At 49.0% G+C, this 12,856-nt stretch overlaps 1 protein-coding gene across 1 annotated transcript in view; it reads right to left on the reverse strand.

Moving 5' to 3' along the window:
- STK36 (serine/threonine kinase 36) overlaps positions 1 to 12,856 on the reverse strand; it is a 42,105-nt gene that overhangs the window by 19,653 nt on the left and 9,596 nt on the right. Inside the window, exons 7-14 of the mRNA XM_049768062.1 lie at positions 12,169 to 12,262; positions 11,732 to 11,901; positions 11,364 to 11,551; positions 8,631 to 8,736; positions 6,319 to 6,462; positions 4,516 to 4,695; positions 1,919 to 2,016; positions 855 to 960 (exon numbers count right to left, since the gene is read on the reverse strand). Coding sequence (XP_049624019.1) covers positions 855 to 960; positions 1,919 to 2,016; positions 4,516 to 4,695; positions 6,319 to 6,462; positions 8,631 to 8,736; positions 11,364 to 11,551; positions 11,732 to 11,901; positions 12,169 to 12,262 — 1,086 coding nt within the window. The remainder of the gene's footprint in view (positions 1 to 854; positions 961 to 1,918; positions 2,017 to 4,515; positions 4,696 to 6,318; positions 6,463 to 8,630; positions 8,737 to 11,363; positions 11,552 to 11,731; positions 11,902 to 12,168; positions 12,263 to 12,856) is intronic.

Consider the following 12,856-nt stretch of genomic DNA (forward strand, 5'->3'; position numbering starts at 1 on the left):
TTCCTTAGCCCACAGGACACTGATGAGGTCAGGAAGCCTGTAGATCTGCCAGTCTCTCCAAAGAGAAGTATTTCTACCCTTGCTTCCCAAAGTAGGCATCCTGCTTTGGACCACTGGGCCCTTTTTGACCTGCGAACCATATCCTCCCTGTTGTCCCACTTCACATACATACCAGGCAACTTTCTATGCACACTTCGAACTTCTAAGCAATGGTTCCCTCCCCATCTAGTCCTCCCCATGGTCCTTTTTCAGGGCCCTTTGAAATCTCATGTAAACTCTGCATGGACTCTCCCCACACTCCCTTTTTTTCTTTTTTTAAATTTGGATGACACCTAGTAGGGTTCAATGCTCAGGAATCAGCCCTGGTGGTGCTCAGACATTTAGGGATACTGGGGGTTGAACCTGGTTTACTGTGTGCAAGGCAAGTGCCCTAGCTGCTACTTGATATCTTTGACCCTGTTCTCCCCACTTTTTGTTGTTGTTGTTTTTGAACCATACCCGATTATGCTCAGAGTAATCACCTGGTGATTATTCCTGGCTCTGCACTCAGGATTACTCCTGATGGTGACTGGTGGACCATATAGGATGCCATAGATTGAACCCAGGGCAAAGCTATTGCTCAGCTCACTGTGGTATCTCTCCAGCTCCAATACTCCTTACTCTTAAGCTTGCTCACTTCCAACTGTCTCCACGCTGGCCCTACTCCCTTCACAATGGAGATGTTCTTTTCTTCTTTCCCTTAGATGGCATTGTCAGTGTGTCATTTGACCCTGATCTCATCCTCAGTGGCCCAAAGAAAAGGATAACACAACAGGGAAGGGGTTGATGGAACTCTGGACATGGAAGCAGGTTACCAGGAGACTGTCCCTCCGAAAAGTCTGCTCTGAGTCATCAGGCCGGGCCAGCAGTTTCCCCAGATGGTCCAGGAAGAGGTTGGCAGCCTCCTGGAATACCTGTAGGCTGAAGGAAAATGAGCCCATAGTTTCTTCTTCTCTCTCAATTGAAAGCCCCTGCAGGAGCAAGCTCAGCACTCGCTGGGCAGGCAGAGGAAATGTTCCCTCCCTCCCACTCCAGGCATGCCCATACACAGCCTTCTACACAAACTGACAGTACTTCTGGGTCTTTCTCTGCTAGGTTTTTCCATCTTCACCTTTCTTGTGAGAATCTTGGGGATGGCTAACCCCTAAAACTTGAAAGTCTTCTGGAGATAAACTGAACAGTGGGGACCAGAAAGATAGGAGGCAGGGCATTTGCCTTGCATGTAGAAGGACGGTGGTTCAAATTTGGCATCCCTTTTGGTCCCCCGAGCCTGTCAGGAGCTAATTCTGAGCAGAAATCCCTGAGCACTACCAGGTGTGACCCCCCCCCACCCAAAAAAAAAAAAAAAAAGACTGGCTGGGGTTAGAGGGCAGAGTGATAACACAGCAGGTAGGGTACTGGCCTCACACATGACAATCTGGGTTCAATCCCAAGCATCTCATATGATCCACCAAGCCTGCCAGGAGTAATTCCTAAGTGCAGAGCCAATATTAATCTCTGAGCACCACTGGGTGTAGCTCAAAAATAAATAAATGATCTGGGCCTGGAACAATGGTACAGCAGGTAGAGCATTTGCCTTACATGTAGCCAACTCCAGGTTCAATCGCTGGCACCCTATTACAGTCGCCAAACACTGTCAGGAGTGATCCCTGAGCAGAGAGCCAGGAGTCTGGTTCATACCACATTTCTAGGTATGGCCCCAAAACTAAAAAAATTAACACCCAGTTGGATTCTGAAGAATTATTTAGCTGACAGCTAGATTTGGCACAAACCACAGTCCCTATTGATTCAGCCGCTACCAAGTTGGGGTTCTTAGATATATGAAGGTACACACTAAAGCCGAGTCTCGCCAGGAGGGCAGTTCTGCAGTTTGTCCCACCTGTCCTCCGTCTGGTTCCTCTCCAGATTGAAGGAGCAGGCAAAGTAGGACTGAATTGCTGCCAGGAGGTCCCGTAAGAGGCCGCCGTACCAGTTTTGCTGCCAGGAAGGAGGAGAGAGTCAGGCAACGCTCAGGGTGGAGACAAAGAGGAGACAAAGAGGGAAAAAGGCACAGCAACACCCAGTCTGGTGAGCCTAAAAAGACAAGCTGGGGAAAAGAGGAGAGAGAGAGAAGGGAGAGGGGAGAGAGGAAAGAGAGAGAGAGAGTGAGAGCGAGAGAGAGCGAGAGAGAGCAAGAGAGAGTGAGAGCAAGAGCGAGAGAGAGAGCGAGAGAGAGCGAGAGAGAGAGAGAGAGAGAGAGAGAGAGAGAGAGAGAGAGAGAGAGAGAGAGAGAGAGAACATTCTCTGCTGCTCGAGGGCCAAAATGGTGTCTTGCTTGACTAAACTGCATTTGAAAGTAGTTTTGTTTTTCTTTTTTTTTTTTTTTTTTTTGGTTTTTGGGCCACACCCGTTTGACGCTCAGGGGTTACTCCTGGCTATGTGCTCAGAAATCGCCCCTGGCTTGGGGGGACCATATGGGACGCCGGGGGATCGAACCGCGGTCCTTCCTTGGCTAGCGCTTGCAAGGCAGACACCTTACCTCCAGCGCCACCTACCCGGCCCCAGTTTTGTTTTTCAAAAGACCTCAAATTATGGGGCCGGAGAGATAGCATGGAGGTAGGGCATTTGCCTTGTATGCTTGAAGGACAGTGGTTCAAATTCTGGCATCCCATATGGTACCCTGAGCCTGCCAGGAGCAATTTCTGAGAGTAGAGCCAGGAGTAACTCCTGTGCACTGCCGGGTGTGACCGAAAAACAAAAAACAAAAACAAAACAAAACAAAAAAAGACCTCAAACTAGGGACTGAAGTGATAGCATAGCAGGTAGGGTGTTTAATTTGCAAGAGGCTAAGCTAGGTTTGATTCTCAGCATCCCACATAGTCCCTCAAGCCTGCCAGGAATAATTTTTTTTGTTTGTTTGTTTTGTTTTTTGTTTTTGGGCCACACCCGGCATTGCTCAGGGGTTACTCCTGGCTGTCTGCTCAGAAATAGCTCCTGGCAGGCACGGGGGACCATATGGGACACCGGGATTCGAACCAGCCACCTTTGGTCCTGGATTGGCTGCTTGCAAGGCAAACGCCCCGCTGTGCTATCTCTTCGGGCCCCAGGAATAATTTTTGAGCTCAGAGCCAGGCATAACCCCAGAGTGCTACCAGGTATGGGCCCCCCTAAAAACAAAAGAGCTCAAATTAGGGGCTGTAGTGATAGTACAGTGAGTGAGCAGGTAGGATGCTTGCTCTGCACATGACCAACCTGAGTTCAACCTTAGAGTTCCCAGAGCCCCACCAGGAGTGATCCCTAAGCACAGAACAAAGCCAGGAGTAAAGCTCTGAACACTGTTGACACTGACATCCCCAAAAAGTCTAAATTCTTTTCTGAATAACTTCCAAGGCACAAACAAACAAACAAACAAACAAACAAACAAAAAATCTCCAACTCAGCAGCAGCCTCACAGTTCTTGATTCTTGCTCATCAGCTTCACCATAGAAGGATGTGATTGGAGAAGAGGCACAAGCTCTGGGACCTGCAAACTCTCCATGACTGTCCTTACGTTGACCAGCTCTGCAGCCATCTATCTTATAGGCTCATGCCTGTATAGAACCACAGGGCCCTTCTCTGTAAAATGCATGCCCAAAGCCTAGTACTTCATTGTGTATTCTTTGGTGAGACTCCCAAACAATACTCAGGGAGCCTGAGGGTCACTCCTGGTGATACTTAGCCAACTCAGGGCAAGTAGCATCATTCAAGTCAGGAAGGGGGAGGGGAGGGTGCCACCAAGGACACAGCCTGCAGTGCTGGGGGACCAGGGATTCATTCGGCCAGGGATCAAACTCAGGTCTTGTGTCTCTGAGTTCTGAGTGTTCTCCCTAGCCCAAATGAGTTAACATTTCAAAGCATAGAGTTCTAGGGGTCAAAGAAGCAATACAGGGGCCGGAGAGATAGCATGGAGGTAAGGCATTTGCCTTGGATGCAGAAGGTCGATGGTTCGAATCCCGGCATCCCAGATGGTCCCCTGAGCCTGCCAGGAGTGACTTCTGAGCATAGAACTAGGAGTAATCCCTGAGTGCTGCTGGCTGTGACCCAAAAACCAAAAATAAATAAATAATAAATTTCTAGGACCAAAGAAATAGTAATGAGGTAAGGTGCTTGCCTTGCATGTACACAGGGTCCTCTAATTACCACCAGCTGTAATTCATGAGCATAGAGCCAGGAGTACACCCTGACACATTGAGTGTGTGGTCCAGAAACTAATGAACAAAAATTGAGGCTCCTAGCTTCTCCAGGAACCTCCAGTGCTGGGCCTTGAGCAAGAGAGAGGTGGATGAAGTACAGTTCCTCTGTTGTGCATGGCATTCGGCCACACCCAGACTGCTTTCCTCACAACCCTGCCTATGGGTCTCAGAAGGCATCAGACTTTGAAATTCATGGTCTACTAACGAGAAAGCAAAGAGAAGAGAGGGCAGCTAGTCATGGTGGAGAGGAGAAAGTAGGACCCACCTTCTGAAGGCTGCTATTCTCCTGGCTATATCTGAGGAGGTTCAGCAACAGCCCTGGGAGCCCCATCTCACGGCAGAAGGGGTACAGAAGCTCGGAGTTGGTGCAGCTCGCCAACAGACTGCTCAGGACACGGAGTACAGGGAGGATCTGAGCTGCTCCCTCAAGTAGGCCTTTCAGGATCTGGGAGACACGAGCACACACAGCAGTCAGAAGAGGCAGAAGCCATGAGTACCTGAGAGTACGTGAGTACATTCCCCAGAGAGCAGGCAGAGCTGACCCAATGCCATCGTTCATTTCTTGGGGAGTCTATAACCCAGAAGGTCATTCGGACAAGGAGATCTGACATACTGCAAAAACAAATGAGAAGACTGGAGTACTTGATAGTGACAGATGAACTGACAGGGGACTGGCTGGACAGAGTCAAATCCAGGACTTCACTGACACAGGTTCTTCCCTTTGACATATCATCTTACAAGACATTGGACAAGTGGGCTGGAGTGATAGCACAGCAATAGGGCATTTTTGCCTTGCATACAGCTGACCTAAGTTTGATCCCTGGCATCCCATATGGTCCCCTCAGCCTTCCAGGAGTAATTTCTTTTTTTTTTTTTTTTTTTTTTTTTTGGTTTTTGGGCCACACCCGGCAGTGCTCAGGGGTTACTCCTGGCTGTCTGCTCAGAAATAGCTCCTGGAAGACACGGGGACCATATGGGACACCGGGATTTGAACCAACCACCTTTGGTCCTGGATCAGCTGCTTGCAAGGCAAACACCACTGTGCTATCTCTCCAGGCCCTCCAGGAGTGATTTCTGAGTGCAGAGGCAGGAGTTACCCAGCATCACTGGGTACACCCCCCCAAAAAAAAAGACATTGCACAAATAAATCAGTAAAAAATGTGTGTAAATGTGGTTTCTCTCATCATAAAAACAATTTTCTTATTTTGATTTTGGGTCATATTTGGCAATGCTCAGTTCTTACTCCTAGCTCTGTGCTAAAATATCACTTCTGGCAAGGTGCAGGGAACCCTATGGAGTACCTGGCATTGAGCCCAGGTTAGTCGCATACAAGGACAAGCACCCCCCAACCACTATACTATCTCTCTGGTCCCTTAGTTTGCTTTGTTGGGGAAGGGGTCAGTTTGGGGTCCAGCTGTGCTCAGGATTTACACCTGGCTCTGTGCTTAGGGAATATTTCTGTGGAGGTTTGGGGAATCATATATGGTGTCAGAATTGAGGCTGGATCAGATACATGCAAGACAATACCCTACCTGCTACTTCTCTGGCCTCACATTTTTTATAAGAGACTCCATTTAGTCCTCTCAGTCTACAGTGCCTACATACAAAGCTTATGTGAGCTTGAAAGAGTGCAGAAGCTGAGACATTTTCCTAGCACATGGCAGGGTCGCATAAACTCTTAAGTCAGGAGCACTGTTGGTTGTGGGCCAACTTCCCTCAAAAAATTTTGTGAACTCTTGTTCTAGATGGATACTTTAGTTTTCTGGAGGAAGAACAATGGAAGGCATTTTCTCGCTGAGTTTCTAAAGGAGGTTGATGGGCTGGGCAAAGAGCTCAACAGGCTGATTACAGGCCTTGCGTGTGGGAGGCAGGGTTCAATCCTTGGCTATGCATAGATCCATGAGCACAGTCAAGAGTATTCCTCATAGAGATCTGGGAACAGACCCGGAGTACTGTGGGGGTGTGAGAAATAAAGGAGGTTGGCAAACCTACTTGAAATGAGCAGATGGCTTCAACAGTCACTGAGAAGGAGTAATGTCTTTCCTCCTTGTGTTGAACAGGGCCTTACCTGCCCTCCAGTCTCTTGCAACTGTGTCTGAATGTGTTGGCAGAAGTCGGGGTTGCAGATGAGTGTCAGAGGTGCTTTCAGTTGAATGGGTACAGGTTCAGAGGTCTCAAGGAGCTGCTGCCACTCGTTGTCACTGTCTGGCTCCTAAGGAGGTACAGAGGTTAGAAGGAGGATGGCAGACTCAAGTGGAGAGGCAGCAATCCTGGGGGCTTGCAAAGAGGGCAAAGGCCAATGGTAGGCTGATGAGTGCCTGCTTGGCAAGCATATGGTCCTGAGTTCAACTCCCTATTGGCTCACATGTACCAAACACAATCTCAACCACTCAGATGTCAGCACTCAACCATCCCTGGCATTGTGAATGCCTTCCAGTCATGTTGCCACCAAGTATAAAAGTGCCACAAGAAGGGGTATGATGGTGGTGAGCACCACAACTGTAATTATGTGAGGTCCCCAGGGCCAAGATAGGGGACCTGGTGAGCACACGAGTGTATTGCCACTGTTAACCTCCAAGTCTCAATCAACTAAGAATATAAGCTCTGGCAAGTATGTATACAGACACCCCAGCTAGAGGCATACAGGACTTGGTGAGCACTGTGGCTGCATAAGTGAAAGTTTGAGTGTCATCTGGTCATCACAACAGCAATGAAAGGCTGGAAGAATAAATACAGGATGGAGCAATAGTACAGTGGGCATGGTGTTTGCCTTACAAGCAGCTGATCAGGTTTGATACCTAGCATCTTATATGATCCCTGAGTACCACCAAGAGTGAGTCAATAGTAACCCCTGAGCACTGCTGGGTGTAGCTCAATAGCCAAAACAAATAAAATAAAATAATAAACCAGTAAGGAGTCAGGAGTTCCATGAGTGCAGACTTTTTTTTTGGTTTGTTTGTTTTTGTTTTTGTTTTTGGGCCACACCCGGCTATGCTCAGGGGTTACTCCTGGCTGTCTGCTCAGAAATAGCTCCTGGCAGGCACGGGGGACCATATGGGACACCGGGATTCGAACCAACCACCTTTGGTCCTGAATTGGCTGCTTGCAAGGCAAGCAGCTGTGCTATCTCTCCGGGCCCAGACTTTTTTTTTTTTTTTAATTAAGGTACTGATTTGAGCTTCTGGATATTTGGGGTGGGGGCAATGCAGGAACTCAATTTCAGAGCCTCACACACATTTGGGGCCATATTTGGCAGTGCTTAATGCTTACACCTGGCTTTGCACTCAGGGATCACTCCTGACAGGCTCAGGGTACTTATAGGTTGCTGGGATTTAATTGAGGTTGGTTACATGCGAAGCAAAGTACCTTATCCACTATACTGTCGTTCCACATTCTTCCCCCAACCCTGCTTTTTTTTTTTGGTATTTGAAAATAATTTTTTTTTGTTTTTTTGTTTTTGTTTTTGTGTCACACCCGGCAGTGCACAGGGGTTACTCCTGGTTCTATGCTCAGAAACTGCTGCTGGCAGGCTCAGGGGACAATATGGGATGCTGGGATTCAAACCACTGTCCTTCTTGCAAGGCAAATGCCCTTCCTCCATGCTGTCTCTCTGGCACCTGAAAAATCATTTTTAATTTTTGTTTTTGGGCCACATCTGGCAATGCTAGGGGTTCTCCCGGCTCTGTACTCAAGAAATCCTGGAGGTGCTAAGGAAACCATATGGGATGGCAGGGATTAAATCCTGGCTGGCTGCATGCCCAGGCAAGCACCCTATCCACTGTGCTGTGCTCTCTCTCCAATACTAGAACAAACATTTTAAAATTATATTTTGAGAGCAATAGTACAGCGGCAGGGCATTTGCCTTGCACACAGATGGCCCAAGACAGACCTGGGTTCGATTCCCAGTATCCCATAAGGTCCCCTGAGCCAGGAGCGATTTCTGAGCACACATAGCCAGGAGTAACCCTGAGCATCACCGAGTGTGACCCAAAAACAAAAACAAAAATTTTTTTATTTTGGGCAGGGCTACACCCTGATATGCTTAGGGGTTATGACTAGCTCAGAGTTTACATACAGAGCATATTTCAATCCTTGAGCAAATTCCCAGACCCAGAAGAAGCATTTTGGTTTCGTTTGGGTGTGAGGGTCACACACAGCAGTGCTCAGCGCTTACTCATGGCCAGGCTCAGGGGACCATATGAGGCATCAGGGATTGAACCCAGGTTAGTCGCATTCTAGGCCAATGCCCTGCCTGCTATACAATTTGTGCTCCAAAGGGAGCTTGCAATTGGTGGGTGGGGATTGGGGTTGTACAAAACTTTTTTCCAGTCATAGCAGCCCACAGCCAGAACAGGATCAACATGGGCCCCTGGAGCTGACCTCACTCTCTAAGTCCACAGCATCGATGCTCCGCTTACTCTCCCCCTCTAGCCTCGGCTCAGGGCATGGGTCTTGCTTCTTGCAATCCTGTGTGACTCGATTTTCCCTGTGGGAGAAGCAGTAAAGAGGATGAGCCCGGGGTTCAGATTCTTTACTTGTGCATCCCCAGGAAAGGAAGTGGCCATGCAGGATGGGAAAGGAATGTTCCTCCAGGATTTAGTCAGGACAGGACACAGTGGCCATAACACAGGCAGACATCTGTGCCTACCTGCCCACTCTGGATATTTTTTCCTTTTAGCTTTTAAGCCAAACTGAGCAGTTCTAGGAGTCCAGATGGTGGCAGAGATAGAACCTAAGGGTCTCAATGAAGAACATGAACTCCACCCCTCTGAGTTATCACTAACCCCCACGCCCCTATGCTCAAGTTGAACTCAGTTGATTTTTATCTGTGGCTCTCAATTCAAAGAATCTTCCCCTTTAATGCCAGCTCAGGTTCAATCACTGTGTTACCTAGAGCAATTTCTGAGAACTGAACTAGTAGCTCTACCATCCCCAAACAAGCTTCCCTTCCTTCCTCTCTGTCTCTCTCCCTCTCTCCCTCCTTCCTTCTTTCCTTCTTTCCTTCCTTCCTTTCCTTCCCTCTCACCCCTCCCTCCTTCCCTCCTTCCCTTCCTTCCTTCCTTCCTTCCTTCCTTCCTTCCTTCCTTCCTTCCTTCCTTCCTTCCTTCCTTCCTTCCTTCCTTCCTTCCTTCCTTCCTTCCTTCCTTCCTTCCTTCCTTCCTTCCTTCCTTTCTTCCTCCCTCCCTCCCTCTCTCTGTCTGTTTTTTTGGGGGGGTTGGGCCACTCACTACCTGGTGATGTTCACGGGTTACTCTGGCTATGCACTCAGAAATGACCCTTGACTTGGGGGACTGTAACCTCATCCTGTATTCTTTGTGTAACCTTACCTACAAGAAAGACCCTCCCATTTCTTGGGGAGGTTACAAAAGGTCTCAGGGACATAAGAGATTTGCGGGCCCAGAGAGATAGCACAGCGGTGTTTGCCTTGCAAGCAGCTGATCCAGGACCAAAGGTGGTTGGTTCGAATCCCGGTGTCCCATATGGTCCCCTGTGCCTGCCAGGAGCTATTTCTGAGCAGATAGCCAGGAGTAACCCCTGAGCAACGCCGGGTGTGACCCAAAAACCAAAAAAAAAAAAAAAAGAGATTTGCACGGATGCAGAATGAAGGAGGAAGCAGGAGGAGATGGCTGAGGAATAAGGTACAATGCAGGGCTGACTAGGAGACCAGCGTAAAAGGTATGAGAGAAGCCACACATGTTGGCTAGGACATGAATAAAGCTGATATTTCCTGAAGCCTGCCTGTGAATGAGTTCTCTACCCATTGCTATCCAGAAGTTTGGGACCTTCAGCTGGAGAGGAGTTGGATACATGTGGTCCTAGGCTGGAGGAAAAAGGCCTCCAATTCCATCCACCACCATTCAAGCCCATCAAAATGGCCTCCTTATTATTTTATACTATAGAGGACCATATGGGATGCCAGGGGATTGAACCACGGTCCATTCTAGGCTAGCGCAGGTAAGGCAGACACCTTACTACTGTGCCACTGCTCCTAGGCTAGCACTTGCAAGGCAGATGCCTTACCTATATAGTGTCACTGCTCTGGTTTCCTCTCTCTCTCTCTCTCTCTCTCTCTCTCTCTCTCTCTCTCTCTCTCTCTCTCTCTCTCTCTCTATTTCTTTCTCTCTCTCTCTCTATTTCTTTCTCTCTCTCTTTTTCTCTCTCTCTCTCTTCTCTCTCTCTCTCTTTCTCTCTCTCATTCCTAAGGCACACCTGGCAGTGTGTGCTTACTCTTGCCTCTGTGCTCAGGCCATGTTCAGGAGATTTTTTATGGTGCCAGGTATCAAAACAGGTTGCTGAGATACAAGGCAAGTGTCCAACCTGCTATAATATACTATCTCATCCAAATATTCCTTTTTTTTTTAAAAAAATTGTTTGAATATCTGTGTCACACTTGGTAGTGCCCAGGGCTTACTCCCTCCTGGCTCTGCACTAAGAGGTCATTACTAGTTGGCTTGGGAACCCTGTGGTGTGTCGGGGCTCAAACTCAGGCCAACGATGTACAAGGCAAGTACCTGCTGTACTATCACACTGGCCCCTAAACTAACTTTCCCATTAAATAGAAATTATTCTTGGGGTCAGGAAAATAGTTTAGAGATAGAGTACTTGCCTTGCAATGTGAGGCCCTGGGCTTGGTCCCTGGCATCAGCACCACTAACACATTCACACACACTCTCTCTGGTTTATTTTTTTCTGGTTTTTGGGTCACATCTGGCAGTGCTCAGGGGTTACTCCTGGCTCTACACTCAGAAATCACTCCTGGTAGGCTCGGGAGACAATATGGAATGCCGGTATTTGAACCATCATCCTTCTGCATGTGAGGCAAATGCCCTACCTACATGCTATCTCTCCAGCCTCCCTCTCCCCCCCTTAATTAACTCATGGATGAACCTTTTCCCCTTAGTCCCTGAACTGAGGCATAGAGAAGGGGTTGTTTCCTAATTTCCTGACAATCAAAAGGAACCATTTGGAAGTAGGATTCCAGAACCCACTATTATACTCCAGAGCCCCAGCTGCACTCGGACAGTGGTGATAGGCATATGTGGTATCTGCTCTGGCTAGAGCCCAAATCTGCAAGTACATATCCCCACCACCCCCAGGTTCCATCCTCCTTACTGAGGAGCAGGAGGTGCCTCTCCAGCACCCCACTCAGCCCAGCTTCTCTTCACTTCAGAGGTCAAGACTATAGGTACAAGGCCTGGCTCCTGTGTGGGGACCAAGGGTCTGGGCAAAGAAATAGTGTCTGAAGGCCTTTTGCCAGGTTCATCCTTGTGCTCCAGGCCAGGCTCTGCATTTGGCTGTTTCTGTGGGCAGCAGGTGAGAGATGATCAGAATGACCGGAGAGACACTGGGCAGCGGGGATCCTATCTCTGGCCTCTTCCTTCCCACCCTGCCCGCCTGTCTACATCCACCCCTAACCCCCACCTCCCAGTCAACAGACCGCTCAGACCACTCAGATTCCCCACAGGGCCACCACCACATACCTGCTGCTCCAGTTCCTCGGCCATGTGCTTGCAGGCCTGCCGTAAAATGCGAGAGCGAGTGCCCTTTGGGGCCAGCTGATGGGCCTGCTGGTCCTTCAAGAGCTGAAGTTCTGGAGGGAGGCGGCTAGTGAAGGGGGTCCCCAAATCTGGGCCTGCTGGCTCAGTGAGTACTGAAGGGTGGAAAGCAGGTGAACAAGACACAGTCATCTGGGAGCTTAAGTGCCAGGTCAATTTAGCCAGAGACAATTTTAGCATCCCCAGGCGGTTGGGGACCAAGACCATTAGAACCAGGTGACAAAGAGGGAAGGGGCCACAGGCTAGGAAGCAAATTCCAACTGGGGGGTAGGGGGAGCAGTGATGGGAAGATGCAAACATGGGAGAAAGAGACTGAGATAAGAAAGGGCAGTAGAGGAGCTATGGGTACTCTTATGACTCACTGGTAACACGGCCAGCAATAAAGGGGTGATGTAAGAGATCTGGCCAGGACAGCCGCTTCCGAGGGTCCTTGGTGAGCAGTCCCTGTAGGAAATTCTGTGGAGAAAGAAAATGCCCCTGGCTCTGACTCAGCATAGGAGATCCTCAACACCTTCCCACAGTGGAAAAAGCAGTCTGAAAAAGACTCTCCAGCCCTGCCCTCATATCATGGACACTGTCACTGCTTCAACATGGGGAATCCCATCTCCTGGCCATGGACATCCATACAGAAATTCCATGCTGAAGGGTCACTGATGGGCTTGATCCCCAGCTTCCCATATGGGCCCCCTAAGCACCACCTGAACTGATTCCTGAGGGCAGAGCCAGGAGTAAGCCCTAAGAATCCCCAGGCATGACCCCTGCCCCCCGCCAAATAATAAAAGAAAAGAAAGTGAAGAAGTGAGAAAAGACAGTCAGAGAAGAATGGCAACAGCACAGTCCCCAACTGTCAATACTCTAAGCTGAGTCCAGGCACTTCTTACCACCCTCACTGCCCTCCCTCCTTCCTGCTCAGCAGGAGCATATACCTCATCGGGAAGAGCAAGTGAAGGGCCAGAGAAACGGGACAGAGAGGAGTGAGGAACATTCCTTACACATGGCCAATTTGGGTCTGAGCCCTCACACTCCTCCCTCTAACCCCCTCCCCCCAGT

Source organism: Suncus etruscus, chromosome 2 (assembly GCF_024139225.1).
Source record: "Suncus etruscus isolate mSunEtr1 chromosome 2, mSunEtr1.pri.cur, whole genome shotgun sequence".
NCBI lineage: Eukaryota > Metazoa > Chordata > Mammalia > Eulipotyphla > Soricidae > Suncus > Suncus etruscus.